The sequence below is a fragment of the Crinia signifera genome, chromosome 4 (assembly GCF_055691185.1).
Source record: "Crinia signifera chromosome 4, ASM5569118v1, whole genome shotgun sequence".
Taxonomy (NCBI): Eukaryota; Metazoa; Chordata; class Amphibia; order Anura; family Myobatrachidae; genus Crinia; species Crinia signifera.
In genome coordinates this window covers 309,173,582-309,192,312 of record NC_139220.1, presented here as the reverse complement: position 1 = coordinate 309,192,312, position 18,731 = coordinate 309,173,582, and the positions used below count along the sequence as shown (strand labels likewise).

At 44.9% G+C, this 18,731-nt stretch overlaps 1 protein-coding gene across 2 annotated transcripts in view; it reads right to left on the bottom strand.

Annotated features, from left to right (window-relative positions):
- The window catches only part of LOC146075798 (A.superbus venom factor 1-like), a 56,129-nt gene that overhangs the window by 26,047 nt on the left and 11,351 nt on the right, over nucleotides 1-18,731 (bottom strand). For both annotated transcript variants that reach the window (XM_083185398.1, XM_083185399.1), the window contains exons 5-19: nucleotides 16,113-16,207; nucleotides 13,946-14,028; nucleotides 12,685-12,772; nucleotides 11,581-11,683; nucleotides 11,118-11,238; nucleotides 10,912-11,027; nucleotides 9,757-9,900; nucleotides 9,420-9,632; nucleotides 9,136-9,333; nucleotides 8,016-8,177; nucleotides 7,770-7,899; nucleotides 7,124-7,192; nucleotides 3,911-4,120; nucleotides 2,502-2,652; nucleotides 494-579 (exon numbers count right to left, since the gene is read on the bottom strand). In XM_083185398.1, coding sequence (XP_083041524.1) covers nucleotides 494-579; nucleotides 2,502-2,652; nucleotides 3,911-4,120; nucleotides 7,124-7,192; nucleotides 7,770-7,899; nucleotides 8,016-8,177; nucleotides 9,136-9,333; nucleotides 9,420-9,632; nucleotides 9,757-9,900; nucleotides 10,912-11,027; nucleotides 11,118-11,238; nucleotides 11,581-11,683; nucleotides 12,685-12,772; nucleotides 13,946-14,028; nucleotides 16,113-16,207 — 1,969 coding nt within the window. The remainder of the gene's footprint in view (nucleotides 1-493; nucleotides 580-2,501; nucleotides 2,653-3,910; nucleotides 4,121-7,123; nucleotides 7,193-7,769; nucleotides 7,900-8,015; nucleotides 8,178-9,135; nucleotides 9,334-9,419; nucleotides 9,633-9,756; nucleotides 9,901-10,911; nucleotides 11,028-11,117; nucleotides 11,239-11,580; nucleotides 11,684-12,684; nucleotides 12,773-13,945; nucleotides 14,029-16,112; nucleotides 16,208-18,731) is intronic.

Sequence of the window (18,731 nt, the reverse complement as noted above, 5' to 3'; positions counted from 1 at the left end):
GACTACACCCTTCTTCACAAAACATTATGAAATAGAACAAATGGTTGCATAGTCTATACCAGCGGTGGCTGCGCTAAGTATCTGGAGCGGTGCGCCACCTGGAAATTAGCATAAGGTTTCATGCGCTCCTAAGCCCGCCCCCCAGGTTCCTGCGCAACTAACCAATGGGAGTCTGGGGTGGATGGGTTTATAAGAAGTGTGTGAAGCCTGTTGCTGATTCCACAGCACCACATGGCTCCAGTTACACTCCCCAGGGGAACCAGCCAGCACATATTACAAACATGATAACATGTATGTTTAGATGTGCCAAGTCCCTGCACTGTATGGTCGATGCTGAAGTCCAGGGCCTGCAGCTGCTGCTGGTCTTTGTGCTGGTGGCATCAGGGCATATACAGTGAGCAGTGTAGAATCAGTACTTTAAAAAGGTAATCACTTCTGATGGAACAGACTTTTTTAGGAGATTACACTTGGGGTATGTCACATTGAAGAGTACCTGATGTTGGGGAAATGCTGATTGCCAAAAATTCCCAGGTGGTGATAGACTCTGGTAAATGTGCTTTAATGATCTTTGATGAATCCCTGTGTGATAAGAAAGAGATAATGGAGAGTGAGCTCACTGGATTAATGCACTGTGGACATAAGGCTTTGTACACAAGGGCATTGGAATTAAGGTCACAAAGGCCCTGATTAAAAAGGTCGATGGAATTAAAGCATTGTATACAAGTGCCCAGTGTTTTAACTCAAGATGAACGGCACATATGTATTACTGCGAGGTGGGGGTGTAGATTGGAATTGCATGGAGATCCATGCAATTCCTATAGCCTGGCCGGCGACGTGGCTCAAGACTATCCTGAACAACCTGATGGTTACACAGATGGTTAATGTTTAGGCAGAGTGATGCGATGCTGCGTCCTTTGATACAGAAGTGGATCACATGAGCTGCTTCTATGAGGCATTGACAGAAGATGCCCCCAGCAGTATCATCAAATTTGTGCACTGCATCCAAAGACATAGCTGCTGTGAGTACTAGGCCCATCTCTGTGGGCTTCATTCAAAAGCTGCAGCAATGCCAATTCAGCAGCTATCCTTTTCAGTAACAGAACTGCGAGGCATTGCAAGAGTAGCAGCCACCCATAAGTGAACAGGGACAACCACCATCGCAAGTGTCTCAGCAACTGCGCAGATGCGAGGAACAGGCTCCCTGAGTTCCTCCGTGGCCACACAGAATGGCAGCGGGAGCTGCAATGTTGGCACCATGATTGAAGTGTATAAGATTGCAGTCTCATGTAAAGACACACCCCCCAAAATGGTCAACCAATGGCCGCTCCAGAGGAGGGACTGCAGCACGGTTCAAAATTCAAATAGGGGAGAAACACCAACTGCCAGCGATTCAGTTCGCAATGGCAGTTGGTGTGGGCTCCCTTATTTGAATTTTGAACTGTGCTGTAGTCCCACCACTGGTCACAACATGCCTGCGTTTGAGTTGATACTCCCAATGACCTCCCCAAAATGGCCTCTTCAAGTCAGTCGCTCTACAACTGATACTGCAAGCTTCATTCTAAAAGGCATTCTTGGCTGCAACAAATGCACAGTCTATCGATACTTGCTTAGTTGTGACACCATCGCAGTTACGATGGCAGACAAGGTACTTGTTGCTTGCAACAGGTATTCTTAAGAAAGTGAGTGGCAGGGCATTGCACTGAACACACCAATATGAGGACGACAAATAATACATATCTTTTAGGACTGGGATGAAGCCGCTGTTCATGGGATGAAGCAGATCATAGCTCCCTTTGCCTTTATTTGCTCACCAAAGGAAGCATTGCAGACTTAGATACGGAATGAAGTGGTTCGGTTCTGACTCTCTTATGTCTGTATCTGAAAAAGTCTTCTTATTGGCTATCTGACTCTCGCGAGATCTGAATAACCAATAGGAAGCCAGTTTCAGATCTTAACTGGAGGGGAGTTGGTGAAAAGAACCGCTCAGCTCACTGACACAACGCTACATATGAAGCCCATTTCAAGTGATCAAACGTAACCATATGCAAGTTCTTCAGAACTAGAAGAATCTTCAAAAATTAACAACAATTGAAGAAAATAGAGGAGCATTACCCATTAAACAAAGAGGTGAAGGCTACACTAGGTGGTGTAAATTGCGTTATCCACCATGGCAACACCTACTTCACTCGGTAAATGGGCCGCTCTGTGCCAGATAGATGCCAGTCTCCCAGCAATGCCTGGACAGTAGCAAGTATGGTCTTATTTGGACTTCTAGAAGTTACAGGCCTACATCACTTGCCCATACAGTGATTGTGGGATTCTGCTGAATTGGGAAAACACTGTTCCCAGCTAAAATTATCCAGTATTTTGCAACAAAATATAACTTATTCAAATCCAATAATAACATATTAAAAATGACAATTAATGTTTGGAAATAACTTTTTTTTTATAGACCACTACTATACTACTTTTTCATTTTATTCATTTGAAATACACCTCACCCTTTACTGTTTGCATTCAGGGGAAGGGTCTCAACCTTCCACAGCCAACTCTCAGGGAATGAACTGCGTGACTTAAAATCCATAGCTTCATAGTCACCATCGGGAGCCTCACTCTCAGAGGTACCAGTGCCGACAACAGAACCGTGATGAACTGAGGAAGAAACAGAAACCTCCGGTGTTACAGAATCAGTCAGACACCATAATGTCTTACTATACAGGGCCATATTGGCAATAGGGTTAGAGGGCTCCACATAAAAAAAATGCAAGATGAACACAGTGTACACGCCCATGTGATACTGACCACACCCAGATAGTGCTGGTCACGCCCATGCAGAGCTAGTTACAGCTTCAGTACTACATTGCTCACCCTAGGTTCTTGATCATGTTCAGTCTCAGGCACATATTGCCCCTAATCTGGCCGTGTATAAAAACTTCTGTTCTCATTGTTAAAGGAATATATAACTCCAACTGCAGAGGTACAAATGTGACTGTATATCAGTTAACTTCTCCAGTAGACTGGGGATGAGACTAAAGGGTCAATTTACGAAGATGGGAGTTCTATTGAAGATAAGATCTTATTGGTTGCTATGGGATACATTTGATCTTCAATAGAACCCCCATATTAGTAAATGTACCCCTAAGGAGTAAATTCAGCTTAGAAAAATGTCAATAAATGATTCTATAATTTCTCTATTGCATTCTAGAAATGGTAGACAGGGCAAGATGTAATAGGGTGACCCCCGGAGCATGTCCAGGCCCATTCCGGTTCCCTAAATATGGATGGGGAAAATAGTGGAAAACCCCTTTATTTAAGAAACCAGCAACTGGCTCTTGGACCACAGGGATTTTCACTGACCTCCGTCACAGTAACTGCTGGGGGACCCTGTTCATTCCACTATATAATTCTCAGTCTGTGGCTTCCTGCTGCCCCCATTCCCCTCCTCACATCATGTCACTGCCCCTGTCACATGCAGCCCTGTCCTCACTGACACACTTATCTCCTGATATACTCTGTGCTGCTGGGAACCCTGCTCATTCCACTATATAATTCTCAGTCTGTGGCTTCCTGCTGCCTCCATTCCCCTCCTCACAACATGTCACATGCAGACTTGTGCTTAATTACAAAGTCATTGATATAGACAGTTTGTAACCTCTGTCAAGAATATTAATTATAATTATTATCAATAATATTATTTGATACACAAAATAGTTGAATAAGATGTCAATCTGCTGGCATGTGGCCGATGTAAGCCAGCAGTATTATCACCATTCTAATTAGAATATAGAAGTCTGAATTTAGAATTATATGGACCATTATTTTATGCTGGAATGAGAAATGCATTTCGCACTTAGATGTCTGACTCCACATCACCCCCACAATATCCTCACATGAATCTGCTGGTACTTACAGATGGAGCTCGTCTTTATATAATACTTGTCAGGCCGTCTCCTGATTGGCTGTGGCTCAAAGACAAACTTGCAGCACTCTAGAAAGATCTGGGCGCATTCTCCGGCATCCAAGACATACTCTGCCCGCTTCTGGCATGTATACCCCATCGGGTTCTCCAGCATACCGTCCTCACAGCACCGCCGCAGACGTGCATCTTCATATTGACTTGCTGGCGTGACAGATGGAAATTAAATCGTAGTTTTCATTTTCTTTTAAGTGATAAAACGTGTTGCTTATGATAACTGGTGCTAAAGCAAATCAGCTCCCAACTGTCATGTGTTTGAAAGTATAGAGCCTGGAGATTAGCTGGAACAACATCATAGACAACGCGTTTTACCACTCACAGCAAGTTTTGTCACTCATTGATCTCTCTATATAAAAACAAAAATGTACCAAAAAAGTGACATTTTAGATAACATTTTTCAAAATTTTGCCTTCAATATATTGGGCTGTAGGAAAAAGTTATGGGTTATATAGAATTACATTGTTTGCCGACTGACACATGCATAGGTTGATGCATAGAGGAATACCAGTCTACTACAAAGACGGGCCATGTTGCGGTCCGTGGTCAAATAAAGGTCGGATAAAGAAGATAATACTGTAAGTACCTAAGTGACTGGAGCATCAGAACGGCTAATTGCATCGGTTTAAGGGGTATATTTATCACAATCTGAATCTTAGATGTGGATGGAATTTGATAAATTTGCGCAAATGTGCATCGTGATAATTGAATACATCACAGTGATGTATCAATTACTGCCTGCAGAGACAGAACTCTTAAGAAAGCTGTGTCTCGTCAAAGCCAATTACTGCAAACATCAGGACAGTTTTTTTGCCAAATATGCAGGCACCACTACTGCCACCGCCGTTGGGTAAAGGCCCCCATACACTGTGCGATTTGGGCCCGATTTCACCCGATTCGGATGGATCGGGCAGTGAAATCGGCCCAAATCGTATGTGCAGACATGCCATCCGACCCGATGCGCGGTCCTGTGTGCATCGAGGTCGGGAGGTCGAACGGGCTGCACATAAAGGCCCCCATCCTAAGGACAAGTCGGACCTGATTCCCCCCTGCAGCTCCCCATGAGGGGGACACATGATTTGGCACTTGATGTGCCAAGTTTTGCAAATGATACATCGCATGCGATGTATCATTTGCAACTCCCGGGGAGCTGCAATGTGAAGGGGGCAGGGGGACATTGAGGCGGCTGGGGGGACGGACGCTGCGGGGGACACAGAGGCGGCAATTACTTACAGCTGAGCCGGGCAGGGGGAGCCGGGAGCTGTCTGTACTGAAGAAAAAAAAAAAAGCCCATACAATTGCTGACTGGCTGAGAGAGCGCTCAGCCAATCACAGACTGCCCATTCATTGTATGGGCTTTTTTTTTCCTTCCGTACTGACAGCGACAGCTCCTGGCTCCCCCTGCCCGGCTCAGCTGTAAGTAATTGCCACCTCTGTGTCCCCCGCAGCGTCCGGCCCCCCACCTGCATTGACGGCTACCTGGGGGAGCGGCAGGCGGCGGGAGAATATAAAGAAATCTTATTCAAAAGACTGGGCGGCCGCTGATTGGCTGAGAGCTCAGCCAATCAGCGGCCGTCCAGTCTTTTGAATAGGATTTCTTCCTATTCTCCCGCCGCGCCCCCGGTCTCCATCTGCGCCGCCTGCGGTCCTCGCCTGCCGCTCCCCCAGGTACCCACAGATATATCGGATCTGAACAACGTGGGTACTAAAAAGCACCCATGATGGGTCAGATTCCAATATATCTGATGTTCAGCAGGTCCGACGCCGTGATCCGATCCGATGTGCGCGGGACCGCGCATCAGATCAGATCAGATGTCAAACATCTGCGATTTTGGGGGTGAAATCGGCCGAAAATCGCATAGTGTATGGGGGCCTTTAGATTTGGTAAATCTTATGTGCAGACTGGAGGCGGGCGGGGGATGCAGCATATGGTGAGCGGGGCGGGCTGATGCAAGGGGAGGCACACAGACCTGGGCGAGTGGGCGGTGATCGCCGCAAGCAGCGCCGGAGCGGTGAACGCGGTGATGGGTACCAGGAACCCTGTAGCGTGGGGGACAGCAGCGGGCGCACATAGAAATGAATGGACAGTCAGTGATTGCCTGAGAGGTCTCTCAGTCAGAGAGCTCCCAGCCAATCACTGGCTGTCCATTCATTTCTGTGTGTTTTATTACTATGTGCGCCCGCTGCTGCCCGGTCCGGCATCCCCTACGCTACCCGGCAATCTGGTCCCCTCACTCACAGTGCAGTAAGTAAACTCACTGCCTCTGGCTCCGTGCTTGCAGCCCGCGCCCCCCCCCCCCCCTCCTGGCTCCCTCTGACAGCAGCTCCCCGGGGAGCATCAAGTGCCAAATTGTGTGTGACCCTCCCCGGGGAGTTGTCAGTAGATTAGGTCCGACTTGTCCTTCTGACATGTCGGCCTAATGTATGGGGGCCTTAACCCTGCGGATTCCTCCTCTACAATTATACTTACCAACACCAAGGGCCCATTGATAGTGATTAGCCTTTGTGTTTTCTCAGACTGCTCAGATCAGAGCACAGATTTCAATGCCTGCAGGGGAACCAGCAGGTAGCCCTGATAATGCCATCACAAGACACATGACACATGGCTCTTTTAAGTAGTTTTAGGCATTTGTTTTTAGTACATTAGGCTAGATTGTATTGTCACACACTATTGACAACTGGTAAAGCGAGGGCAGCAGGGTCGGTGCCCCGGCCAGGCTCCTCTGGACACAGGTAAAAAGTACCACTGCCCTCTCAATGTCACTGCACACGTCTGCTCTTTTCACCTATTTATGGTAGTCTGGTTGTGCAGCAATATTGGACAGGAGTGTACAACTAGATTAGGTGTTGAACCTTTGAACTAGGTCTTCAGTAACACAGTGCCAATAATGTGGCTCATGGTTGGATCCCCAGAGGATTGGAATGCAGCTAGGTTGTTCATTGTGAAGCCAACAAGTCATATCATGTGGGAGCCTAAAGGGACAAGCTGGGAAAGTTGTGAGGAATGCAACCAAGTTGTCAGAACATTGATCAGATGGCTGTAACTGATCACATCTCTGGTCCAAGAAGCCAATATTTAGGCTTCGCAACATGCAACCTGGATCTAGGCAGCATAATCCTACACTTAGGACCTAGAACATGGATAAATACCTTTAACGGCTTTTACTTTGTTTGTCATCACTGAGCGTCTTCTTCTCTTAGGCTCTTCACAACGCAGCTCTGTAAATATATCATAGACAATAGAGTCAGCCACAGAATCACCTTCTCCACTGCATGACATGTACCAGGCAAAAGTATGGTTTGGAATAGAATACATTTATTTGGCATAGATAAGACTGGGTGAAGAATTAAGCCATTGAGCTTGGGGACTATAGAGAAGGTGATAGACCAGCAAAAGTCCAAAGCTAAAAACCAAATCCAAGCCTGACTTGAAAACTCTCCACCCAGTCATGGCCACCTCTTATGTGGAATCATCAATAACCAGTTGCAGGCAACATGATCCTCAACTAATTTGTCATCTAATCAGATTTGCTCCTCCTCATTCTTCTATTACTAGAAACCGAGGGTAACCGTCACAAATTTCCTCATTACTGGTGACCTAACACTCAAAAGTCAAAGTTCATCAATAAAAATTAGGAAGCATTTAGATTATACTTTTTTCTTTTAAATGGATTTAGAGTAGCTATATGAATGCCTGTTTATTGCTGGACTGATTATTCTGTTTTCAAATGTTTCGAGCACTCAACTCCTGTTTTTATTAACCAGTTTCCATTTGGCTCTTGCCGCCAAAACCTACCTCGTCGGTCTGGATTTGTAAGGCCCAAGGTGGACTGCACAGAGAGCCCAGCATCCGTAAAGACACCTGCATTGTCCAATCCACCACCAGGTGTGCAGCCAAGGTCACCCCGCTCCACCTCCTTCCAAATCTAGGGAAAACCAAAAAAGAGAATAATCACCCATTCTCACAGAGTGGTATTATTGTTCCAAATAAATAGGTAAAAAATTGCTAAAAGTCATTTACTACCAGTTGTTTGCTTCTCACCTTGGCTTGTGACATCCGATACTTCTTGTTAAGAACAAAGACAGCCTTGTCCACAGCCACCAGCCCAACATTGGCTCCGGGTTCTCCTGTGATCTTCAGATCCAAAGATTCTCCTGGTTCAGGGTTCAAATTAGGTTTTTTGGTGTCTTGAGAGAATTCCAACTACAGGGATAGACAATGCTTATAATATCATATGATGAATCTAATCAAGACATTTTGATAATACCTATCATGTAAGGTCGGTTAGGGATCATTGGTTGAATCCCATATCTGAAGAACCTGAACATCCGTTCATAGCAGCAATGGATTGACCTGAACGTTCAGTGGAGAAGATGGAATGAATGCAGGAGAAAGAGAACACAACTCCGGAGGGATGCGGATCCTGCTCTTGAGAGAATACAATCTAAAGTGGAGGTATAGGTAGACAGTGGTGACAGTGGACAAAGAGGGGTCAGTGAGCAAAGAGCAGGTAGCTCATTGCTGGCGTAAGAACTTCTAGATTTTAACTAGGAACCAGAATCTGCTCACTAGCATATGCGTTCACATACACATCTACTTGCATGCGGCCACAGAAATCATTCGATGGTCGCTCATCAACAAAATTTTTCCCCTTCGCTAATAAAAGTCAGTCTAGACTGACTTTGATTCTGGCTGGAGATAGGCGCTAACGTCATGTGACGTCAGCTCCAAGCAGGCATTGACATTCATGCATTCGCCGGGGTACACCCAGCATTTTTGTGGGCACGCCCATTAAATGCTGGTTGTTCCCTGCCCACCCATCCTGGAGCGAATGCCTCGGCTAGTGTGAAACTTGCCGAAGGCGTTCACTTCGGGGGTTTGCACGTGTGCATATTCGCGCATGCGCACATCCCTAACAGCGGACTGGGGGACAAATTAGTCCTGCACAGAGTGAGTCTGAAGAGCCCAACTGGGGTTTTGGGGAGAGGTGAAAAGATAGAGCAGATAGTTCCAGTGGTAGGGAGCAACATGGGTGAAGTCCCAGAGGCAGGATTTAGAGTCCAGCTGAGAGAAGAGTAGTAGTAGTGCCTATCAATCATGTTCATGCCTTATACCCTATGAACCACCTTACTTATTCCTCTCTGACAATGTAGCATCTCACCTTCCGTATGCAAGAATCCTCTGTGTCCACCAAGACAGAGTCTGAGACAATCTCCTTGGTGCTAGGCACCATATAATATGCCATGATGCGGAAGGATGGGATGTATTTCTCTGTGACCACAAGTGACATGACTGTGGAGATGTGCTCTGGATCCCTCGATTGGCGGCCCATTTCTATAACCCGACCTTTACACAGGATCTGAGAGGAAAGTGTGAAAGACAATCGCTATGAGAAACAGGAAGATGATCAGAGACCAGAACGTAATGCAATGTAGGACACGTTACCATGTAGGTTATGTGGCGGATGCTTCTCTTGACGTTCATATCCTTGCTATTCACGTAGAACTGGACACTTATAGTATCCCCCATGTTCACCTCCATTGTCTGTACATCAATATGCAGATAGTTCCCAGACCCCCCTTGTGGTCTGTAGGCCATCACTTTCAGTGAGCCAGTGGTCTGCCTATGGTCAGGAACACCTGCAGCATTTGTTCTCACCTAGAATAAATTAGATCATCAGTTCAGGACCTCCATACCTATTTTTTTCCAGGATGTGCAAATTTGGGCTATGTTTTAAAGAGTGAATCTATTTTGGGCTGGCTACCATGACCCAAGCACTTACATGAAATTCCATCTCCTGTTTGTTCGAGTCAGTGTTTATGATGATTTGAGCTCTTCCATCTGAGTCGGTGGTTGCACACATGCCGTCCACTGGACACACCGGAACACGGGCTGCTGGGATGCCATTGGGCGTCTGCACTGAAAGCTGGAGGCAAAGGCAGAATACAGACATGAGTAACCCAACGGAACCATATTGGACTGGTCTAATGTATACTATTATTGGCCAACCTGGTGACATTGTCTTTCCCCAATATCGTAACCCGCACAGTGTTGGGCACTATGGACCTGCAGAATGATCCACAGACAGCAGGGAAAGTTTGTTTTAAAAAGTCCTCCCTGCACATCGGCCCGCTGTTGTGGTGCAGCCCCCCCCCCCATGAAAAATTTGGACATGCTTTAGGTCAACATTGACAAGAGCTCGATGTGGTTTTTATTTAGGTCTGTCAAAATCTGACGACATGGCCACCATATAGGGTGCGCTCTTCATATTTTGGGCAATATTATAACATAACTCTATGCCCACTTCGATCGTGAAGTAAGAACAAGTCTGTTAAAAAAAAAAAGGGGAAAACCCCTAACCGTTCCTTAGGTCAACATAAAAACAGGTCACATTTTTTCAGGTGTTTACCTATGCTCTGTCCCCTAATAGTGGTTACAATATTATTTAAGGTGCAGGAGTTTGGGGTTATAAATGATAACCAGTTATGCTTTTCATCTTCGTAGCCCAACCACCAATTAGTACCATTGTTTGCCGACTACACCTCGTACAATTTTTTGTTATCCAAAAATATATTTTCTCTTCCAGAAATCCAGCCTCATTTCTATGCTGGGCACAAATTCCCAAAGTGTTCCATCTCTGGTCCCAACATGGAAAATGGGCATCTTCATTTAAAAATAGGCAAGTGGTTTCACTGGACTGATTTTTCTGTTTTCAAAGTTTTGAGCACTCAACTCCTGTTTTTTTAACCAGTTTCCATTTGGCTCTTGCCGCCAAAACCTACCTCGTCGGTCTGGATTTGTAAGGCCCAAAGTGGACTGCACAGAGAGCCCAGCATCCGTAAAGACACCTGCATTGTCCAATTTCTCTGGTCCCAACATGGAACATGGGCACACAATGTCCCTCTACTGTGATGCTCTCTAGTGTGAGGCTCCTCACCTTTACCATATAGGGCAGACCAGGCTTGAAATATTGGGAGGACTTGGAGAAAAGTACTTTGAATGCCGTCTTAACCACGGGAATGTCAGTCTTCTCTGCTTCCACCAAGTCGCTGCCTGCAAGAGACATGTCTCACCACTGTTACAAACATCCAGCTCCTGCATCTGTATTTCTGGGGTGAAAATGCTCTTCTCTTCATACTGTACCTGCATTTGTTAATATGACCACAGTGACATAGAGATTACTTCCGATTAGAAATGTTGGATCTAAGTAGCGGCTGGTGATCATGTGGCGATGCAGGGTTACCTGCGCGCTCCCCTTCGTCACCTGTTAGGATAATTAACATCAAAAACATAATTAATGATCCAGAACCTTTAATCATCTAAGACAAACCTCAACCTACCCCCATACCCTACACTGTCATCAATACACACTTTGCATCCCCTCAAATGTAAGTGTGGAGGAGACATCATAGAAGCTCCACAGCCACCACCTGCATTAAGTACAACAAGGATGTATTCCTCGGACAACTTTAACTTTGTGATGTCAGACTCAATGGTGACACCCCCCCCCCCCCCAGATCCCGCCACCCTAGGCAGCTGCCTTATGGTAGAGCCGACCCTGATCATTAGACTGTCATACAGTGTATTATAGGTTTTAATATTTTACCGTGATGTCAGTCAGAGAATCCGGGAAACTCTTTTTCTCATTGTTAACAATGACTCCAAAAATGGCGTAACCAGATCCTTCCACTTCCTTCCCATGCAGGAACCTAGAGAAGAGGGACAACCACGTACAGGGACATAATTAGTAAACAACCAAAATCATTGTTCTGTTAAATAAAGAGAAAGTAAATATTAACACAAGCTGCCATCGTGGGCTGTACCCCTCTTCCCACTCAAGGGAAGGAAGGCAGTGACAGTCCCATCTCAGTTAATGACACATCAGTCTACCCAGCTGCCTCCTTTAGCATAATGACATACTGAGATTGGTAGATCCACAAAAAGCTGATGAGCCACCAAATGCATATCTCTTGAGATTTAATGGACAACTAAGTTAACAGAATAGTAAGCTTTGCTTCATTACAGATGCAGATTTTCCGTAATGCAACCTAGCACCTACCTAGGGCCCAGCAGAATCCAAGGGACCCCATAAAGATATGCTGGCCATCCAAACCATTCCCAGAGAAGAATTGTGAGACTAACATGTGATGTCATGACATCACATGGACCTCTGATTGGATAAATAAGGTTTGGACACAAAATGGTTTCATCCAATATATATGTGGGCAGTCAGTATTAAGCTTACTTACAAAAGACCTAGAGCCTGATTCAGATTTTTATGTAATGCCGATTTTTGCTCAGCTGAGCAGTTATTGGTAGACTGTACACGCGTCAAGCTACTCTATCGATGCCGCCCGCATTCAGCAGCAAAAATATACGGTTATGGATTGTAGGAGGTCCCCAAACTGGTATCTTGCCTAGGGCCCCATGAGGCCTTAATCAGCCTCTGCATCATTAGAAAATTTATGTCCATTTCTGGACAGGATACTGCTGAAATCACACTTCTATGAGGACCACAAACGGACTGGCTGCAGAATGTTGACCAAAGGTCAATCAACTTTTATTCCTAAAAAACATTTCTGTTATGTGCGTTACAGATAGTTTAGCAAGACCGGAAGACTGAGGATGATGGATTTTGAAGAATGTCATTGATATTTACAGAAGATTGGAGGTTTTAAACAGTTCTAACAATCTGAATACGGATCCTCACCTTGCTGTAATGTCCACGGTAAAATCATTATCATCCACAAAGTAGGAATTCTGCGGGCAGTCCAACAGGACCTCGAAACTTGGCAACACTAAGAAAGGAGAGAAAATGACATCTCATAAATATAAATGGTTTTACTGGATGGACAAGCAGTGACGTCACTATGGGTGGCCTGCAACCGGGTGTCACCCACTGAGGGGTGAGTGCAAAATGCCAGCTTCTGAGGACCTGCCCCTTCTACAAGGCCACACCCATCACAACCCATGCCTCCTTACTGCCGCAGCTGGTGTCATGGGAGCAAAGTCAACTATAGTTCTATAGCGAATTGGTGGTAAGATACATACGTGGTAGAGTAAACCTAAGAATTATCCTTCTTGGTAGGTGTGGCTTAATGTTTACATACATGGTATTCTATACGAACATCAGTTATATTGTAGTGCCTGGATTTGCAAAAAACAGACCATTCTAGTCTGCACTGAACATACAACAGAAGAAACAAAAAGCCCCAGAGAGTACTTTTCTCCTGAAATCAAGGTCCAATAATGTATATTGTGATGTCATACATAATAGCCAATCAGGTTTCTGCATGGATCAGTCTAGCAGAGGAAGGTGGACTTGCAGCCCACTCTTGATGGAAGACAAACATTTATTTTTGGGGGTTGTTGACTTTGCTCTTTAATACCATGTATCCCCCATAGTTTAATTGTTCCCATCACCTGTCTAGAAGAACCATTGAATATACTTATATACCCACATTGAATATACTTATATACCCAACAAGTATGAACTATATGCACTAAAGCATCTCTACCATGATTGGATGGAAGTTATACCGTGGTTTGTATTGCTTCTGGTGATAGGTTGACAGTGTCTAAGTTGACAGTCAATAGGTTGACAATAAAAAGGTCAAGTTTCAGGATTTTATTTCTAAATTTTGTTTGGGAGTTTTTCATGCTTTACGACCCAGGTGGACTACGAATGGGAACTGCCCTAAGCTTGCAGGCCATCCAAGGACCCACGGAACACTAATTGGGGGTCCATGCCAACAGATGTCAAAACGGACACCAAAAAAAAAAAAAAACTTACGTCAACCTTTTCCAGTGTCCACCTTTTGTCCATGTCGACCTAGAGCAAGTCTACTTTTGTCATCCACCTATTGACTGTCTACTTTGCAATCCACACCCATTTGTATAATTATGGGTAAAAGATTCACCATATTTTTTCTGACACATGAAATCAGCAATACAATGGTCTTTCTACTCACCATATTCTTTGACCTCGAACTCGGCGCGGAAGGTTTCCTGAGGAGCTACTTCAAATTTACAAGCAATCTGCCAAATTCCATCACTGTAAGGGAAAAGCGTTTTAGTACTTAATAGAACCAGGCTGGGATTACAGGGCCCTGCATATAAAGTGATCTGCCAGCTTGATGTGGCCAATGAAAATACAAATTACATAAAAAAAAAAAAAATAGATGTATGTGTTGATTTATATAGTACATGGAGAAAGTGCGCTATATAAATAAAAAAAAAAAACACAACAAAAAAAAAAAAACTTACTTACATGGTTAAATGCTATAGAACATACCTGAACTCTGTTATTGTGCATGACTCAACTGTCTAAATAACATCACGTGTCTGAGTAAAGACTATATTATACACCAAACTTAAGTCAGATTGTCTAGACTCCAGGTGTTAGACTTGTTTATATGCCTCTATAAAAGGCTCTGCATCTGCACAAGTCTGTCACTGTGCTGTTGGAGTGTCACAGTACTTTACGGCTGTACAGAACATAGGGCCTTATTTTGGTTCATTCTTTCTGACAAAATCCTTCTTAGATGGGCAAAACCATGTGCACTGCAGGTGGGGCAGGTGTTACTTGTGCAGAGAGAATTAGATTTGGGTGGGGTTTTACTTCAAAGTGAGATCTATATTGCAGTGTAAAAATAAAGCAGTCAGTATTTTCCCTGCACAGAAACAAAATTACTCACCCAAATCTAATTCTCTCTGTACATGTTACATCTGCCCCCCCTGCAGTGCACATGGTTTTGTCCATCTAAGAAGGATTTTGTCAGAAAGAATGAACCAAAATAAGGCCCATAGTCCAAGAAATTGATCTCTTATCCTGTTTGCTGCAGTTTGTCTTCTCTCACGTTTATCCTGTTACTGTACAGTGTATTCCATGAAACCTGCACAGACTCTGCTCATTTTATAGACAGAGCTAGATAAATGACAGAAGCGGACTGGTTGCTTTGGTCATCTTCTCCACTTTATCTCTCTCCAATCCTTGAAGCATCTTCCCCCGTCTCACTTTCTGGGTTCTATTTAAGATGGGTACTGCGGACTCCAGTGTATAGCAGTGAAGCAGAGTGACACATCGCACAGAGAGAGGAGACTGCAGCTGCAGGCCCTTCTTACTGCCCAATATGCCCCTGCACTGTCAGTTAGGTGTAGCCAGCAGTAGGGATCAGAGGAAAAGAGTCCAGATGAAAACAAAAGTTTCATTAAGTCTTATAAGGTGGTGGGTGGGTGGGGGTGTGTGTGTGTGGCCATGCCTCCACAAATTTGACCACATCTAGAGCTGGCTCCAGGCATAGACAAATGACTAGGGCATTTGGGGCAGAGGCAGTTTTGCCACTAGCCGGGTCTTGCACTCCCTCTCCGGCCATCTAGCTTGATGTCCCTGCAGCATAGTCAGGTTTTTTAATATAAAAAGGTGGCATGGCCAAGGAGGTCCATTATTAGGTCACGCCCCCGAGTTTGGGCCAGGCCTGTGTCTGTACTGCCCTGCCAGAGCAAGAAGAAGAAATAACAGATGCTGAGTAACCCGGACAACAAGTAGAAGGTAAGAGGTAGGTGTGTGTCTCACTTTGCCCCTCTAGCACCCTGCATCATCCCTAGCACGCTGTGTCTTACTGCACCCTCCTTCTCACTGTGCCCTCTCTAGTGCCCTGGGTCTCACTGTGCCCTCCTACGCCATCACTAGCACCCTGCATATCACTGCGTCATCACTAGCACCCTGCATCTCACTACGCCCTCCCTAGCAACCTGAGACACCCTCCCTAGCACCCTGTGTCTGACTATGCCATTTCTAGCACTGCATCTCATTGTGCCATCTTACACCATCCCTAGCTTCCTGCATCTCACTACGCCATATCTACTGCCCTTGTCTCACTGCATACTCCTATGCCATCCCTAGCTCCCTGCATCTCACTTTGTCGTCCATAGCGCCTCTACGTCTCACTACACCTTCCTAGCACCCTGCTTCTCAATAGATCCTCCCTGGTGCCCAGCATCTCACTACATCCTCTTTAGCTGCCTGCGTCTCCCAACTCGTGTGTACACATCGTGTGAATAAGCATCACATGAATATAGGACAGCGAACTATATACAGTACATAGACAATAGGAGATGTTATGCAGGCACACTCACTTGGCGATCTCCGGGAGTTCAAACACTTTTTGCAAGATTCCGCTATTGTCACTGGAAGAGAAACGGTCCTTCTTCACCAAAATCCCAAAAGGGTTCTAAAAAATAAAAAAGAAAGGTTTCCTTAGCCATTCTGGGGACTCTAAAGTGACGCTGACATTTCAACAAATACGACTGTTGATCATTGATGATCGAAAAGGAAAAAACACCAGCATTCGAGGGCGAAAGCCAGGTGATAAACACACCGAGGAAATAGGCAAACAATATATAAATGCAGTGTCTCTACATGTACAGTACATGCACTTCTCTTCCTTTGTCGTGCTTCATTGGTGGCATACAGTAACAACTCGGACTTCTGATGAAAGTGGCAGCCTGGTGGTTTGACCAGAAACAAACAAACCAAAAAAACAGATTGGTCCGTGGCTCCATGATCATTACACACAATGGGCCTGATGAGCGGAATGTGCGCCCATTTGCAGAGCATATATTGGGTGAAATGCTCTAAATTTTGTGTTGAAAAAAAAAAGTTGCACAGGAGCGGGCATCTCTCAAGCAAACACTGTGCCGCAACTCGTTCATTGAGTGGCCTGATTCTGCTGCTGCATAAGAGGGAAAGCTATTGTTGTCAGGGTGCTCTGGCTGGGAGTACCCCCCTGACAAAAAAGGGATCCAGGGTAAAGTATGCCTTGTGCCCCCCTCAAAATTCGGGACAAAAAATAAAATAAAAAACCCCTTGAAAAATTCAGGTCGACCTTCCCATTGTCAACCTAATGCTGGTGTCGACCTATTTCAGGTGTTGACCTTCGTAGTGTCCACCCTATGACCCATACCTGGATACTATGTATGGAACAAGTCCAAGAAGGATCACAACTGGATCACTGAATGAACATAACTTGGTTTAGTAATCTACAACACTGACCCTGACTCATACTATTTACCTCTAGATGAAAATCTAGTTTGTCAGTCATTTCCCAGCATGTAACACGACTTTGTTATGTACACAGCCATTTCCTCATACTATACTCTGCCAAAACATCTAGTCAGTGTTCCGTGCAGACATACAAGACTCACAGGATAGGAGACTGCTCAGCGACAGCAGCAGCCTCCCTGCACACACTGCAGAGAGAGGCTGCTGTTACTGCCAGGTAGGGCTTTAACTTGGGTGGTGCAGCCGGTGCTCAGCACATATGAAATATGTCTGAGGCTGCACTGTCCGAATCCACCCATGTATGTGCCACCACCAGTTGCAGCGCTGCCCGCTGTAATGTATAATAGAAACGCTACACCCACTTCTGTCAGATGAACCTCTGCTTATTTACATTATAGCCAGCAGTGCTCAACCCCACCTTGTGTTCTGCAGTATCTGCAGGGACAGAGATTGACATAAAGACTGGGCACACAGGAGCCATTCCATAGCTGGCTTCTGATGTTCGGAGGAGGGATGATGTGTAGGGAATCTACCTGGCAAACAGGGTTCTGAAATACTGTGTATAAGGGGGTGGGGGTATCTGCTGTGGCATTACATGTATAAGCGGCTCTACTGTGGTATAATGTGTATAAGGGGCTCTTCTATTGTGGTGTAATGTATAAAGGGTAACTGTGTGGTGTAACATGTACAATAGGCACTACTCTATGGTGTATCTTGTATAATGTGCACTACTGTATGGTTTAATGTGAATAGCAGACAGTACTTGGTGTAATAATGTGAATTTGTTCTATTCTGCAGACATTCTATCAAAGCTATGCCCCTCCTCCACAAACCCATGCTCCTAGACTACATGACTTTGGCATGTAATTACCCAATTTTGAATGGGGGGGGGGCACTAATACGCGTTCAGGAACAGGGCATCAAATTCTGGCTTTGTGTGCGAGTCATTTTTCACCAATATTGACCAAAGGCCAGCTGGCTAAAAAAGTGACAGGGCAGCAAAAGGAACACAAGGAGTCGCTATAAGAAAGCAGCACATCTAAGGACCAATGCGGCACAGCAGTGACAGACAGGTTGGCAGTTTAATAAACTATATTACCCCATAGAAAGAATGTTTTCAAAAGAAGATGACCCAGGGCAGTACAGGAAAATTAAAGTGGAGTATGTAGTGGCAAGCAGGTAATGATTAAGTGATAAAAAATGATTAATTTAATGTAGACATTTTAGTTTCAAATTTAAAAGAGAAAAGGCCAGAAAAGAATACCATAATAGCCAAGTGCTGCGTAAAGAAGCCAATACAATTAATAGTGACACTGAAGTATTGAAAACTCCAAATTAGCCTGACACTAACAAATATAGGAGGCTAACCTGCTACCCCCAGGGCTCCTTATTAATTGGTAACATACCTGTAAGTACATTAATGAGGTGCACCAAAAAAGTGTGTAGTACCATGTTTTTTTTCTCCTAAAGCTAGTCCATAACAGGTGTAAGATGGATCAATTCTTGGGTCCCCTTGCCCACCCTGGCCTTGCTGCGTACGATGTATGGGATTTTTGTATTTTTGTCTGTCTATGTCTAATGGTCCCTTTAGCATTAGAAATAAAAACACAATTTTTCACAATGTTGAAGAAAACATCAAGTGCCTTTCACAAACGTTCTCTCCCCTGAATCAACTTTAGTAGATATTGAAGTGC